General features: G+C 41.5%; 1 protein-coding gene across 4 annotated transcripts in view; it reads left to right on the top strand.

The window, feature by feature from the left end:
* The window catches only part of Dmxl2 (Dmx like 2), a 128,538-nt gene that overhangs the window by 100,615 nt on the left and 11,012 nt on the right, over window positions 1–16,911 (top strand). For 2 of the 4 annotated variants that reach the window (XM_051156464.1, XM_051156463.1), the window contains exons 28-36: window positions 452–700; window positions 2,968–3,146; window positions 8,171–8,301; window positions 9,228–9,313; window positions 9,662–9,863; window positions 10,720–10,837; window positions 15,410–15,472; window positions 16,392–16,478; window positions 16,559–16,680. In XM_051156464.1, the coding sequence (XP_051012421.1) occupies window positions 452–700; window positions 2,968–3,146; window positions 8,171–8,301; window positions 9,228–9,313; window positions 9,662–9,863; window positions 10,720–10,837; window positions 15,410–15,472; window positions 16,392–16,478; window positions 16,559–16,680 (1,237 nt within the window). The remainder of the gene's footprint in view (window positions 1–451; window positions 701–2,967; window positions 3,147–8,170; window positions 8,302–9,227; window positions 9,314–9,661; window positions 9,864–10,719; window positions 10,838–15,409; window positions 15,473–16,391; window positions 16,479–16,558; window positions 16,681–16,911) is intronic. The other 2 variants (XM_051156466.1, XM_051156465.1) reach the window with 1 other exon arrangement.

The raw sequence follows: 16,911 nt of genomic DNA, 5'->3' as shown, positions 1-16,911 counted from the left end.
GCCTGGCTTGGGTTTCCGAAACCCCAGCCCCTACCCCAAAGGATATACTTCCTCCAACAAAGCCTCACCTCCTAATAGTGCCACTCCCTGTGAGCCTGTGGAGGCCATTTTCATTCAAACTACCACAGCCTTGAAGTTGGAATGCTACTGGAAGGAAGAGCTTTTCCTTCTCCCCTTAGTCTATAACTGACCTGCTCTACTGCTATAGATGGCTCTTACTCCATCCTGTAAATTACAATCCATTCCCCTAATTATGTTGATACTTACACTATGAGAATGCTATCTTATAGGGAATAGGCACTTAGTTTAGTTAAACTGTATGTATATATAATGCATATATGTGTGTATATGTATGTATATGCCCTTATATATATGCACATATGTATATATATGTGTATGTATGTGTGCTATGCTTGATACTGACATTTTGTGATATTCTATGCTGTTACAGGTGTGAGCTCACTTATTAATCTCTTGAGCTCTGCCCAAGATGAAGACCAGCCAAAATTGAATGTTCTGTTGTGTGAAGCTGTTGTTGCTGTTTACTTAAGTTTACTGATACATGCTCTGGCCACAAATTCCTCCAATGAACTGTTTCGGCTTGCAGCCCACCCATTAAATCATCGAATGTGGGCTGCTGTTTTTGGAGGGGGTGTGAAACTTGTTGTGAAGCCTCGGAGACAATCAGAAAGTGTTGCAGGTAAGATACATCTGATGCAGATACTGTGTATAAATGCTGATAACTTTCCAATTAAAATAAGGTTTTTAATGTCTTAGTTGTTTATCTTAAGACTATAGTAATTCTTTTTTAAGGTAATAAATAGCTAAACACATATTAGAATAAAACTAGAATTTTTAATTTTCTTTTTGTAGAAGTGTTTTTGAGGTTGGTAAATCAGAACAAGTTGGAAGAAAATAAAAAAAGAAATTACAGAAGAGGTAACAGTGACAGGGGCAGTGTAGAGGTACTGACATCATTAAAGATTTGGTGCTGGCCCCGCCCATTCCTCATCACTCTCCTACTGCCCTGCCTGTCTTGTTTTCCCCACTCCCAAAGACTAGGACATTGCCCAGCAGAGAGCAGATTTAGAGACATTCTCAAAAGTTTGTCATAGCAGATGGCCTCAGATTAAGCTTGTGGTAATGTAAATGATAGCTGTTTCAGTCATAAATAGTGTTAAAAATTCTTTGTGTGTGTGTGTGTGTGTGTGTGTGTGTGTGTGTGTGTGTGCGTGTGTGCTTGTGTGTGTTCATTATTGGCAAGAATATATTTTTCATCTGGCTTTTTAAACTTGTGTAATAAGGGAAGGTTTTTTTTCCTTTAAAACATAGAAAGAACTTTAATTCATCTGCAGAAAAGGAAGTCATATTACACATAAGGAATAAGTGACAGAAAGTTTAAATAACACATTTCTACCTCTGTCTCAATGCCTGTGGTTGAGTTAAACTAGGCTCCTGTATAAGGTACCATAAGGGGTGTGATCTCACCAACTCCTGCTGTCTTCACCCTCCATTAGCCCAGCCTACCTGGAGTACACTTCGAATTAAAAGTTTTTTCCTAAGTTACATTTTTTGTTGATGATAATTCTGAAATCTTTTTCTTCGGTGCTGAGGATGAAGCCCTGTTCTCTGTGCACATTAGGCAGGTGTTCTCCCGCTGAGCTGCGTCCCCTCTTACTTGTGGAATGCTCTCCATTAAGTCATCTGTGTCCCTCAAAATGCTCTCTGCCAGGCAGTGTCCTAGACTGTGGTGTGTGGGAGGAACAAGACATGCAGGGGCAGTGGAAGGAGACAGATGAGGAGTGGGCGGGACCAGTGCAGGGGCAGTGGAAGGAGACAGATGAGGAGTGGGCGGGGCCAGTGCAGGGGCAGTGGAAGGAGACCAGATGAGGAGTGGGCGGGGCCAGTGCAGGGAGAAAGACGAGAAGATGTGTTTTTGATGAGGTTGGACTTTGAGCTGATCCCTCGGGAGGTCTATGATTCCACCATGCAGGGTCCATAATTGGAGCATTCTAGGCAGATGGAAGAACAGTGAGGAAAGGGAATACTGTATTTCTTTTTTAGGAAGCCATCAGACTTATCATAAACAGGGAGAGTGGTACTGGTGGGAGTTAGCAGAGTAACTGGGACAAGGCCATGTTGGATTGTGTGGATCATAGCATAGACATTAGCTGTGGCTCTAAGGAAAGAGAAAATGATGGAGGATATTAAGTAGTGAAAGTCTTAGGTTTTCTAAAGATCCACCCTAGCGACTTTAGTGGAGAATCAGCTGTGTAATAGAAGAAAAGTAAACCAGGCTGATATTGAGCTTAGATCTACCTCTATTTATGTTATAAGTGCTGGCCAAACTTAGATCCATCTGCCTCTGGCTGCCAGATGCTGGGACTAAAGGTGTGCTTCACTGCACCAAGTCTTCACCCATAGTCTAAAACAGTCACTCACTCTTTGTAAATACTTACAGAGTATACCAGTTCTTTAGTGCATCTGTAGGAATAAGAGTGTGTGTGTGTGCGCGCGCACGCACGCACGCGCGCGCACACACACACACACACACACACACACACACACACACACACACACACGAGTACAGGTGCCCTTAGAGTCCAGAAATGCAGAAATGGGTATCAGATTCCCCAGGAACTGGACTATGTGAGCTGCCTGAAGTTGATTCTAGGAACCAAATTTGTTGTCTCTGTGATAAGTACTCTTAACTGCTGAGCCATCTCCCCAGCACCTCTTAATGCATCTTACAGAAATGATTTTAACCCATAGTGTGGTTAGTACGTGGCTTCATGGGATGATGTCACCTGCTTCTTTGTCATGACTCTCTGCCATGGAATATTGACTGAATCACAGTAACCAGGAAAGTTCAGATGCCCTGATGTAAAAAATTAGTCTAGAACATATGGCAAGAGCAGGATCAAAAGAAAGAACATAAACCAATGCTGACTTTTACGTCTTATTTAGCACCTCCTGTTGCTTCTGAAGACATAGATAAACACCGGAGGAGATTTAATATGAGAATGCTGGTACCTGGAAGGCCTGTAAAAGATGCCACCCCACCACCAGTGCCTGCAGAAAGACCATCTTACAAAGAAAAGTTTATTCCTCCTGAACTTAGTATGTGGGATTACTTTGTTGCAAAGGTAAGGGGTGTGCAGTGTACACGCGTTAAATGTGTCTGTTTTATTGGCTTTTGTGGATGTGTCACATCCAAATGATGGAACAGACTTTGGTTCAGTCACCTCAGTTTAGATATTTAACTTTCAAAGTCCAGAAACGGAATTGACTGATAAAAATTAGTAATTATCAAACAATAATAGATGAGAAAAACTAAAATCCTGTGAGACTTGGGTATAAACTGGAAGTCAGTTTATTAACATATCACCAGCCTCATCTTTGCCATGATGGCGATACTCCTGTGTAGTCTGTAGCCGTCTCCTGTTTGTTAGCGACAGTTATCTTGATCAGCATGGGTTTAGAGGATTAGTCAGGCTGTGGTAAGTTGTCATGACCTCTGTTTCTCCAAAGCAGAGAAAATTTGTCCGAGGATCATCGCATACTCATGGTGGTTCCTACCCTGATGGGTCTGTCTCATGCAGTATTGGTGCATGTAGATATGACACTCACATCCTACATTGTTGAGGAGAGTCAGTTGCCTGCTGTTGCTGTGTTCATATTCTCTCTCTCTCTCTCTCTCTCTCTCTCTCTCCTTTCTTTCTTTCTTTCCTTTTCTTTTCTTTTTTCTTTTTTGAGACAAGGTTTCTCTGTGTAGCCTTGGCTGTCCTGGACTCACTTTGTAAACCAGGCTGGCCTTGAACTAACAGCGATCCGCCTGCCTCTGCCTCCTGAGTGCTGGGATTAAAGAAGTTTGCTACCACACCCCATTCTTCTTAGAGATATTGAGGCATTAAACCTACTGTCTTTTCTTTGTAGACTCTGCTGTTCTTTGAAATAGTTTTTGAGGCATTGCTTTGTAAAATATTTGGTTATTTAGTGATCTGCAAAGTATATCACAGGATGGTAGTGTCCGCATCACTTAGGAACCTGGGAGGAATGCAGACTCTGGAGTCCCACCTTTCTAATTAAAGATTTCTCCTTGCCATTTGAAAATGACAATTGATGCCTATTGCATCATTAATATAAATGATGGCAATATTAAGATTTATAAATGGTAATATGCCAACTTATTTTCATTTTAGAATGTTTTTATAACTAATATAAAATTATGAAAATTTAGAAAATGCAAAAACATATTTTTTTAAAAAGTGGCATGTGTCTGTATTCCCAGTACTCAAAAAGTGGAGGCAGGAAAATTATAAATTTTGGATCAGCTTATGTTAAGAAGAAGAGTAAGATTATATTTACAGTATATATAATAGTATTATTACATGGAGTTTTACGTTTTGCTTTTTAAAATTAAGATTATAAGGCAAGCAATTTTTATAATATTAAAAACATAGAGCTAGTTGGGCATGGTAGCACATGCCTTTAATACCAGCACTCAGAAGCAGAGACAGGCAGATCTCTGTGAGTTTGAGGACAGCTTAATCTGCATAGCTGGTCCTTGGCTTGTCAGGGATACATAGTGAGACCCTTTCTCAAAAACAAAGCAAAACAAATATATAGTTATCCTTAAATTTTTTCTGTTATGGAAAACTTCAAATATATACAAAAGGAAAAATAAGTTCTAAATTCTTATCTACCATCTAGTTTCAAAATTGTTAACTCAGTGGATATTTATTTCATTTTACCTTTTATTTACCATTGAGGTACCATTGAGGGGTTAGAAACAAATGTGAACCTCATGAGAGGTTATTCATTAATAATTACTGGCTTTGGAGACAGGATCTTGCTGTGTAGCCTTGTGTAGACTGTCTTGAACTTGTCTCAGTGTCCCTGTCCCCACCTCATAAATGCTGAGGTAAAAGCATGTGTCCTTGTACTTGACAGCATTTAATTTTTACAAGGAGTTTTGGAGCTGTCAAGATGGCTCGGAGACTAAAAGTGCTTTCTGTGTGTGCTAACTGAGAGACCTGAGTTCCCTTCCTAGAGGTCACATAGAGAGGAAGGAAGATACAACTCCACTTGTTCTCTGACCATGACACGCACGCACATACATGATAATTTTTTTAAAGCTTCTTGAAAAACAGTCGGCAGGGAGGGCAGCACGATGATTCATTGGGAAAAGGCACTTGGACTAAGCCTGATAATCTAAGTTCAATCCTCAGTACCAACACACTGAAAGAGGAGAGCATCTTTGGGTTGTCCTTTGTCTTCCACCTATGTGGCATAGCACAAGTGTGTGTGCACACACGCATACACCCACGTGAAGTAAATAAATGAAAAATAATTTTAGTGTTTTAAAGCTAGATTTGGTGGCACACAGCTGTACTCCTACACTGGTACTAGGGATGTGGGCATAGGAGGGTACCAGTTTGAGGCCAACGTGTGCTGTCCTCAACAAACAGCAACAACAAATAAACAGGCTTTTAAAGGTGTGTACCACCATACCCAACTTTAAAACAAATTGTGTGTATAGGTGTTTTGTCTGCATGTATGCCTGTGTACCACATAAGTATAGTGTAGTGTCCAAGAGGCCACAAAAAGGCATTAGGTCTACTAGAGATGGCATTGCAGGCAGCTGTGTGACATCCTATGGGTACCAGGAATCAAACCCAGCTCCTCTGGAAGAGTAGCTTATATTCTTAACCACTGAGCCATCTCTCCAGACTCCAAAAAGAGAACAGGTTTTGAAAAGAACCACACTCACATTAACTTATTTTAAATGCCATCAAGTGGCCATTGTTTATACTTTTCCTTTGTATTTTAAATGTTTTTATTTAGTTGTATTTGCAAATTAGGATCCAAAATAAGATTCATACATCTTAATTAGCTGCTATATCATGGTCTCTTGTCTTTGGTGGGGGAATTGGGAGAAGGGTCTTACAAAATCTATCTAGTCTTTTTGAGCTGAGTGGGTCATAGGATGTGGCAGTTGGGGTACTTTTCCAGTGACACTCTCTAAAGGATGCTAGAAGTATTCCAGTTTTATAACTACCAAGTGTAGAGAGGAAAGGAAGTCTTTGACTGGTGCCTAGATAAAGGTGTGATGGAGAAATAAGACAAGAGAGGAAACAGAGAAGTGAAATCGGAGCCTTTCAAACAGAGGGAATGACTCCATCCTTCCAGGAGCACACACAAGTTACTAGATGGCTTAACTTTATAAAACCTTTGTAGAAAACCAGGAAGATATAGAACTAAGGACACTTTACAGGGTCTGGACCAAAGCCAATTGAATTTTTTGATATGCTCACAGGAGAAACTATTCTTTGGTATTTCTCAGTTTTGTTTGCTTGTTTGTGTGTTTTGTAGTAGTAGTTGTTCTCTGTGGCTGAACTGGAGGGTGGTTGACCCAAGCTTCACTTGCAAGCCTTTGGTGGCCATCAGAGTGTCAGGAGTCACAGTATGAGGCCTCAGTCAGATGGCTGCTAACGCCCTGGAGTTTGGTCACCTGTTCTGTCCTCAGAGAACCTGCTTTGAAATCCCTGCATGGTCACTTCATTCTATTAGAAATGCTGGAGTTTCCCATCTGAGACACCACATGTTACTGAGGAAATCAGGGGATCCTCTGGGGCTTCTTAATCTTAAGTGAAGAATTTAAGAGCAGACTCAAAAGGAAGGTGAAGGTCAATTTTGTTAGAGTTTAGAAGAAAAGCTTCAGGACAGACTAGTTATAACTCTTGGCAGCTGTTTTCAGGAGGGAGTTAGAAGAGAGAAAGCCATGCTGTTTGAGATAAGCATGGAGTTTCAGAAAACTGGGAATAGTGCTACCTCAAGACCCAGCTATTCTACTGTGAGGAATATAGCCAGAAGATGCTCCAGCACACAACAAGGACATGTGCTCAATCATGTTCATAGCAGCCTTATTCATAATAGCCAGAACCTGAAAACAACCTAAATGACCCTCAGTCAAAGAATGGATAAAGAAACTATGATACATTTCCACTATGGAATGCTACTCAGCTATTAAAAACAAGGAAATCCTGATATTTGCAGGCAAATGGATGGAACTAGAAATGATCATACTGAATGAGTTAACCCAGACCCAGAAAGACTCACATGGTATATACTCACTTATAACTGGACACCAGCCCAAAAGGGATGTCCCATGAAAATCTTCACTAGCCAGGAGATTGGGATAGATGCGGGGACTTCCTATTGGGACTCTAGGTGAGAGAAGTATGGGCGAATGGGGAAATAGAAGGATCCAGAGGGTCCTAGAAACCTATAAGAAGAGCATCATGATGGGCAGATGTGGGCCCAGGGAGTTCTGCTCAAACTGCTGTACCACCAAGGATAATACATGCGGTAAATATTGAACACCTATCAGATCTAGCCAATGGACAGAACATTCTCCACAGTTGTGTGGAGAGCAGGGACTGACTCTGACATGAACTCTGGTGCCCCATATTTGACCACTTCCCCTTGGTGGGGAGGCCTTGTGACACTCAGAGAAAGGATAAGCAGGCTACCAAGAAGAGACTTGATAGAGAAGATCCCCTTCTGTCAGAGACCTAGGGGAGGGGAATAGGGTGAAAGAGGGAGGAAGAGAGGGCCGGGAGGATACAAGTGATGGGATAACAATTGTGTTGTAATTGAGTAAATTAATTAAAAAAAAAAAAAAAGAGATAGACATGGAGGGCAGCCATATAGCTCTTTGTCTGCCACAGGGAGGCAGGGAGTTTCAGAGAAAGAGTAAGGAGGCCCAGAGTACCAGAGAAAGCGTAACTCTGGCCTGTGTGTGGAGGAAAGAGACACAGAGAAAACAAAACAGGAAAAGGCCTAACTCTCGACTCTCCCTTAGCCTTAGTCTTTTGTTTGTATAGGTAGAGTGAGGGTAGACTTCAGCGGCCTCCACAAATTCTTCTGTTGAACTGAAGACACTTTCTCTTGTAATTTTCACTTTTGTAAATCTAGAACCTGCAAAGGAAAGTTTTGCTTAGATTGATTGATGCAGTTTAATTGTATTCACTATTAAATTGAATAAAACTGTATGTTGAAATAATTTATTAATGTTTACAACTACTTTAAATAAGCACTACATATAATCTGTATTTAATGTATTATAAAATTACATATTTACCACTGGCTTTGCCTTTTATTCCAGCCATTTCTTCCTTTATCTGATAGTGGTGTCATATATGATTCTGATGAAAGTGTTCATAGTGATGATGAAGAAGATGATGCCTTTTTCTCAGACATACAAATACAAGAGCACCAAGATCCTAATTCTTACAGGTAAGTAAGCCCTCTATCCCCTTTCGACCTTCTTTTGCAGAAAAACTTACATTTATATCAAGTTGGATGTTCTAACTCACACCTTTAATCCCAGCAGAGGTAGGCAGAGAACTCTCTGTGGATTCTAGGTCAGCTTGGTCTACAAAACGAACAGACAGACAAACAAACAAAAAACCTCCAAATTAAAAATAGAGACAGAGTTTTGCTATGTATTCCTGGCTGGCCTAGAACTTGCAATATAGACCAGGCTAGTCTCAGACTCCACCAGCGTTTGCCTCCCAAGTGCTGGTATTAAAGGCATTTATCACCATGCTGGCTTTCATATTTTTGAATAAATAAACAACATTACTATAAATTTATCTAAAACGTGATATATTTTCAAGTTAGGAATTCTTTACCTTTCAGATAAGTTTCTAGATAGCTTCTGTACAAATTATAAAACTAAGAGTTTATTGAGGAACTTAGTGCATCAGTAAACGACATGCTTTAGACTCCATATGGCAGTATGAGAATTTTTTCCTACTAGATACTTTTCAACTATTCTAAATTTGATACATTATTAAAGTTTCCTTCCTTCCTCCCCCCCCCCCCCCCCTTTTGAGACGGGTCTCTATACATAGCCCTGGCTGTCCTGGAACTCACTGTGTAGACCAGGGAGGCCTTGAACTCATAGAGATCCACCTGTCTCTTGTCTCTGCCTCCCAAGCACTGGGATTAAAGGTGTGCACCATTTAAGGCCAGATGTGCGCCTGGCCTTTAATGACTATAAAGAAACCTTTTTGTGAAGTAGAAGTCAGAGGCAGCTTTTCTGCGTTGGAAATTAAGCTAACCAATTGTTAGGGGGTATGACTACTCTTATCCTGTGACTATTTTTCTATATTAATAAGTGGGCTTTTTGTTTGTTTGATTTTTCTCCTCCCAAACAGCTGGGCGCTTCTGCATTTGACAATGGTTAAGCTAGCACTTCACAATATCAAGAATTTCTTTCCTATTGCTGGGCTGGAATTCTCTGGTAAGTTTGGAATTTGAAAAGCAATGCCATTAAATATATAAATTCCTATCAAGTAAATATTCAAAATCTATGTAGAAGGCCATTTAATATTTTTTAAATGCTGCATTAGATATTTTGCAAAGTCTTTCTACAGTCTGCCCAGAAGACTAAAAGAGTAAGGCTGGAGCAGGACAGCTGCATGCTTCTCTCTGCTCATTTTAGTGCTCTTGGTTTTGTTGAAAGTATTAAGCCTAAGATTGAGAATAGTCTGACAAGATTGAAATGTTCAGATCCGTCTCTTTTTAGAAGTCTTGGCCCTAACTGTTTGGATTTTACAGGTGTGTAGTGACCTGATTTTTTGCCTTCTAGAGCTCCCTGTGACATCACCATTAGGAATTGCTGTCATTAAAAACTTGGAGAACTGGGAACAGATTCTCCAGGAGAAAATGGATCACTTTGAAGGTCCACCCCCTAACTATGTCAACACATACCCAACTGACCTCTCAGTGGGTGCTGGGCCAGCTCTCCTCCGAAATAAAGCGATGTTAGAGCCTGAAAATACTCCATTCAAGTAAGAAAGCCAGAATCCTGATGATGCTATAATTGGCTTAACTTTTCTAGGAAACAGCTTGACAGAGTATGCCAGTAACCTTAAGAATAGTCCTAACTCTAAAACAACAGAGCTCTGGGCAGAAAATTCTCATACCCAAATTATCTGTAATTCAATAGATACATTATTTTTATAATTGGGGGAAATGTCCTTTATTTTCTTCTGTGTTTCTTACTCTTGGGAGGAGATTTAATAGTAATCTACGTATGCAGTCAGTATTACTAACTTGTGGATAATTTTAATAAAGGATAAATGAAAGTTTTATTGTTTTTGATGCTCTACCTACCCACCTCAGCTCTTTTGATGAGCAACATACTTTTTAAAAAGTATTTTTAACTAGTAAATAAAAACATAAAAATGACTTTTCTTGGGTTGGTATGTGTATATCTTGATATACACAATGTATAATGTTGAAATGATATTAAACATCCCTGGCTGCATGCTTTTGTTTTGAAGGAACCAGCCATGTTTAGATGTAGTGTTCACAAGCTTGAAGGACCAAGCTGACCACCCTAGGAGTTGGAAACACTGCCTGTTACTTTGTATTCATCAGGGCACCCTGACTATCTGGGAAGCCTACATGCAGTTTAGAGAGTCACCTGATAGCTGTCTTCCCTCGTTCATTTAATGTCGTTGGAATATTGATTACTAGGTCAAGCAATTATTTTCAGGAAAACTAAAATTAAGAGTGAAATGAGTACTGAGGTTTGTTGAGCTTACAGCTGTGTTCTTTGAATGAAGTTGGGGGAGGTAAAGCCAGTGCCTGCAGACGCTGTATAGACTGTGAGCTGATTGGCTGTCAACATCCATTTGATAGATCCCGGGACTCATCTGCACTTCCAGTCAAACGACTCTGGCATTTCCTTGTCAAACAAGAAGTTCTTCAAGAGACGTTCATTAGATACATTTTCACTAAGAAGAGAAGGCAGAGTGAGGTATTTTGAGATTAATTTTTTTCTGTTGTAATTTTTCTTTAGTCTCTTTTTTCTTAACATGTTGATTTTCAGTGCTTGACCTATTTTGAAATCTTAGTTTTGGATAGGACTTCTCTGTTACTGTTTACACAGCCTGATTAGTAGCCAAACCTGTGGTGAGCTTTTATAAAACCTCATGTTTCTATTTTATAGCAATGAAATGGTGTAAGTTCCATGATGAATCCAAGTGACATTGGTAATTCTGTTAAATAATTGCCATTGGACTGTCCCAATAATAACTTTGCAGTAAATGGTTTCAGGAGCCTAAAATATAAATGGCTGCATCTGTGGCGTAATCCTCTAAATATATAATTTAAAACACAACATAGCTTTTAAAGCACTTTATTTATTTTTAATTTATAAAAGTACAAGGTTTTTGTTTGTTAATTGAAGAAGGCTTCTGGTCCCCTAGAACCTGGAGTTAAGGTGCTTCAGAACCTCCTGACATGGGTGCTGAGAAGTGAATTTGGGTCTCCTGCAACAGCAGTGTGTACTTTTAGCTGCTGAGCCATCCCTCCAATGGGTGCTGAAACAACAAATCTAAGAAAACTTTGTGAGAGCATAAACTACAGAAATACCAAAAGCAAGATAAATGATAAATGTACTCTAAAACATTAAGGCGCAGGTTTAGTCTTGCGTGGTGATTCAGCAGCCAGGATTAGTAATGTGTGCGTGAGTCAAGAAGAATCAGGAATTGAGGTGCTGGCAGCGGGTCTCGTAGAAGGCGTTTGATTCAGCATTTCAGTGAGGCAGTGCACAGACTGCAGCACATGCAGAACAGTGTCAGACACAATTAAAGGCTTGGCGGGGACAGTCTGAAAAGAGAAAAATGAATTGTATTTCACTTAGAAAGGTAAAAATGCAGAGGGACAATGTATATGGGGCAACTTCTCAAGGTCAAGTGTAGAACTGCCAAGCCTTTCCCCATGCCTAGGGCAGCAGCACTGCAACACTCATTCAGTGGGTTCTGTGTACGTGGACGGTACCTATGGCCAGTCCTTAAGAAGAGTGTGTTTTACCTGTGTCTTTGAGACAGAAAGAAGGAGCTGTAGTTAGTCCTTGAGTCCTGATAAGACCAAAGACTCCATGGTATTGAAATTCCTTGTACAGAGCCAGGGGTGGTGGTGCACACCTTTAATCCCAGCACTTGGGAGGCAGATGCAGGTGGATTACTATGAGTTCAAGGCCAGCCTGGTCTACACAGCGAGTCCTGGACAGCCAAGGCTACACAGAGAAACCCTGTCTTGAAAAATGAAAAAAAGAAAAAGAGAGAGATAACTGGTACAGTATTTGTTAGGGAACTCACAGAGGTACACTGTTTGCCTCTGGCTATTAACACTTCCGTGGTGACAAGTGTTGACGCTGGACTTCACAGTGTGGGACTCTAAGAAGTGACTGTAAAGTGAAAGATGCTTGCTCAATTATGAGTTATTCACAGCGGCCAAATCTTTGAAGGACTGTATTTTCCGAATGTTTAGTGTTTTAAATGTTACAAACTTAACAGTTTGTAAAAACAGTGTTTTAATTCTTGGTAAGGTTTGTAGTGTACAGATCCAGTTGGACTTGTAGAACCTAGAGCATTGTGGGAAGCAGTTATGCCGGGTTTCATGCGTCTGTATAATGTGTACCCCTCCCTCTCTCTGCCATTAGTCTCCCTTCCATTATGCCCTGCAGGCTGTGTGGTCCTGGAGTCAGCAGGCCAAGCTGTGCGGTCCAGCAGAGGGTCCCTGTGAGCACTGCAGTGGGCAGAGATAGAGCAGGCACTTCCTGTCTTACTGTATGAGCATTACAGTTTTCGGGGAAGGGAGTACAAAACTTGGAGTTGGGATAAGCGGATTTTTACCAGTTTTCCTTTTGACTTTTGTATATCAATGAAGTGACTCTCTGACTCTCTTGTCTAGTGTTACGTGGTCTCTGCCTCTGTACCATCCTGCAGGGTAGTCACCAGTTACATGTGACTGAGCATTGAAATGTGGCCTATATGACTGAACTTCCAGTTTTGTTTAATTTTGAGTAGGTGCATGGTTAGTGGCTACTATATCAAAAAGTACAGATCTGTTGAAAATTTGTTTTCTTTAAGAAACTAATTTTGACTGGGCATGGTGCCGCATGCCTTTAATCCCAGCACTCCAGAGGCAAAGGCAAGTGAATCTCAGAGGCTAGCCTGGTCTACAAAGTCAGTGCAGGACAGCTAGGGCTACACAGAGAAAGAAACCCTGTCTCAAAAAACCAAAACAACAAAAATAAAAAAGAAAAAGAAAAAAGAAAGAAAGAAAGAAAAGTAAAGTAAAGAATTTTGGAAAATATTTACACTTTAAGATAAAAACTGATCACTAGGCTCAGAGATAAAATCTCCCAACAGGTGTGCTTTATCTTTTTGGGTTTAAGGTAGGATTTTTGTGATCATCTGATAAGTTGATTAGTAAAATCCTTAAAACATACACACACACACACACACACACACACACACACACACACACACACACACACACACACACACACACGTTAAAAAAAAAACCAAGCAAACAAAACAAAACCAAAAACCCAAACCTTAGAGTTGTCAGCAGTTACAAGTACTTGCTGCTCTCTTAGAGCACCTGAATTCCATTCCTGGCTCCTGTGTTTGGCAATTCGCAAGCACTTCCACCTCCAGCTCCAGGGCATCTGACACCCTCTCTAGTCTCCCTGGTCACCCCCACACATGTGGCATATGCACACTGTGTGTACATACATGCACACACATATACACATATAAATAAAATGTTTAAAGAACTAAGAACAAAAGACAAAAACTGGCATGTTGGTTAATTCATTTGAAATCCTTGATATATTATAAAAAGTAACTACTCATCAAATAAGTTAAAGAAAGATAGTCCACAAATCAAGCCTTTGTCAAATTGGTAAATGTGTCAAAGCAGCTAGCCGATTCTTCTGTTCTCTCCTGTTCTGTTCTCAGAGCAGAGCAGCCTGTGTGCTTTCCTGGCTGCTTCACTGTCAGTTGCTGCAGCTCCCTGCGGTCCTTAAAGGAGGCTCAGAATTGCAATGGGCTGTTAGGCTGCAGTTGTCACGTCAAGAACACTGGGGAGAAGCTTCCAGTTCTGGTCATGCCCTCCGGGGTTAATGCAATAGAGGAATGGTATTTCTAGTTGTACCTCCCTAGGACTTGTCAGCTCGGGGGCAAGCAGCTAGACTTTTGCCCCGTCCTCTCAAGCATTTATTTACAAGGAGAATAATCTGATTCTATGATTACTCCGACTTGTTGATGGGTAAGAAGAATGAGACAGTGATGGGTGCAGAGCTTCGTGGCCCTCCACTGACATTCTAGCGTTTGGAAGGTAAAAGCCTAAGGATTCATATTTCATCCCCAGGTTGTGGAGACCAGGAATCAATAAAACAAAAGGTAGAGAGAGCGCTTTTCTAGCACGAGTGAAGCTATGGGTCCAATGCTCAGAACCTTAAAGAAATGAAAATAAATAGAGGTGGGTGGGAACTGATGATGTGACGGGGGCAACAGCTCAGGCAGTAAATTGTTTGCTGTGCAAGTGTGAGGACATGGTCAATGTGAGGACATGGTCAGTGTGAGGACATGGTCAGTGTGAGGGCATGGTCAGTGTGAGGACATGGTCAGTGTGAGGACATGGTCAGTGTGAGGGCATGGTCAGTGTGAGGACATGGTCAGTGTGAGGACATGGTCAGTGTGAGGACATGGTCAGTGTGAGGACATGGTCAGTGTGAGGACATGGTCAGTGTGAGGACATGGTCAGTGTGAGGGCATGGTCAGTGTGAGGGCATGGTCAGTGTGAGGGCATGGTCAGTGTGAGGGCATGGTCAGTGTGAGGACATGGTCAGTGTGAGGGCATGGTCAGTGTGAGGACATGGTCAGTGTAACGACATGGTCAGTGTGAGGGCATGGTCAGTGTGAGGGCATGGTCAGTGTGAGGACATGGTCAGTGTGAGGGCATGGTCAGTGTGAGGGCATGGTCAGTGTGAGGACATGGTCAGTGTGAGGACATGGTCAGGCCCCCAGCACCCTTGTAGACGTCCAGTAGAGAGCTGGGAGGCAGAGACAGGTGGATCTGAGAAGCTTGCTGGCTGCTATTTGATGAGACCAGACGCAGTGAGAGACCCTATTTCAAAAAGGAAGGTGAGAGCCACTGAGGAAGAGACTCGGTGTTGAACTCTGGGCTCTACATGGCCACCATCCCCCCAGCACGCACATATATCAGTGTGTACATGTGTACATCACAGAATTAAAAGAAGTAGGCCTTACTTTCAGAGATTATAGTTTTAAGAACTGTAAGTTACATAAATAGTATACAAATAGTAAACTTTTATTTTGAAATAATTATAATGTATTCATGATATATGATAGAATAACTTTAGTTATGCTATTTTTGCCTTATCTAATATTTTGTTTTATCCAATTTAACGTTTTAAAGTCATGATAACCATTCTAGCTTGAACTTTTTCATTCTCTTTATTATTTCGTTTTGTGCATGTGTTTTGTGTTTGTGACGGTGTGGTGGTATGTAGTCTGTAGACGAGCATGTGGAGCAGGTCAGATACAACGCCGTAGCAGAGGATTGCCACGTCAAGGTAGTAGCTCTCTCTCCAGAGACCTCGGAGCTAACCCCTCCTCCCTGACGCTAACCACTGCCCGGCTGAGAAGAGAGCTTGCTCATTCTGCCTTAAGTGCTGGATAGGAGGGAGACGCCCTGTGTCTGGCTCTGCTCTGCTCAACTAGGGGTTCTTTCTTCTCTCTACTGCTGTCACGTTTTCCAGGTGGTTTTAAAGCAGACTGGTCTTTCTTGTTCAGTCTCCTTCTGTTGTTCTGACTTATCTCTCTGACTCCTCAGATGTCTCCCCTGTTCTAACCCTTTATTCTTCTTTTTTTTCCTGATAGTTTTTTTAAATTCACTTTACATTCTAGTTGTAGCCCCGTCCCTCCTCTCCTCCCAGTTCCTCCATCCTTCTCCCCTATTCCGCAAACAGCCCTGCTCCCCTTAGTAGAGGACCCACATGAAGCCTGAGCTGCCCATCTGCTACATCTGTGTAAGGGCCGAGGTCCATGCGTTGTCCACCAACCATTCTCCATTCTTTCTCCCTGATCTTGCCATGTTCTAGCCCCTACTTTATAAAGTGTTTTGTGTCATGTCTCTCTTTGACTTTCCATGGTTTTGTCCTTCACTCTGGGCCTCTTCACACACTCTTTTATTGCAGAATATTTGTGCATTTTTGGAAGAGCTAAAATAAACTTATAAATGTGAAAAAATGTGGCCATCTTTTGTAATCATTACTCAGCAGCCACATTGGGACTCTTCATAATTGGGGTGTTTGATTATAGAGCTTCAGAGCAGGAGAACAGATTTCCAAAACTAATTCCCTACACACTTAACGCTCTCTCCACTCTTCCTGCGGCTGCTACATTCTCTTCTTGCCCAGCTGTCGTCCCGTGGGGTGTTCATGTCTGTGGAGACTCGTGCGGCAGCAGCTAACCCTCAGTAATGTTTTGTAGGTTGAAGCTGATCTGGGCTATCCAGGAGGGAAGGCAAAGGTCATCCATAAGGAATCAGACATGATCATGGCGTTTTCTATTAATAAGGTAAACATTGGAGTTAATATAAACAGTGTTCTGCTTTTTAGTGAAATTGCCTAACTCATTGTTCTGCCTTTGTTTTACAGGCAAACTATAACGAAGTAGCTTTGGCCTCAACACATGATGTTCAAGAGCTTGATGTCACTTCCCTGTTGGCCTGTCAATCATACATATGGATTGGAGAAGAATATGATAGAGAGTCTAAAAGGTGTGTCCCGTGCCACTGTCAGCCGGGCGTGGTGGCGCACGCCGTTAGTCCCAGCACTTGGGAGGCAGAGGCAGGCAGATTATTGTGAGTTCAAGGCCAGCCTGGTCTACAGAGTGAGTCCAGGACAGTCAAGAGAAACCCTGTCTTGAAAAACCAAAAACAAACAAACAAACAAACACCACTGTCAGCCAAGTGGTTGTGACACATGTCTTTAATCCTAGCACTCGAGAA

This window comes from Acomys russatus, chromosome 14 (genome assembly GCF_903995435.1).
Source record: "Acomys russatus chromosome 14, mAcoRus1.1, whole genome shotgun sequence".
NCBI classification, from domain to species: domain Eukaryota; kingdom Metazoa; phylum Chordata; class Mammalia; order Rodentia; family Muridae; genus Acomys; species Acomys russatus.
The sequence above is the reverse complement of the archived record's forward strand: the minus strand, read 5'-3'. Positions and strand labels throughout refer to the sequence as shown.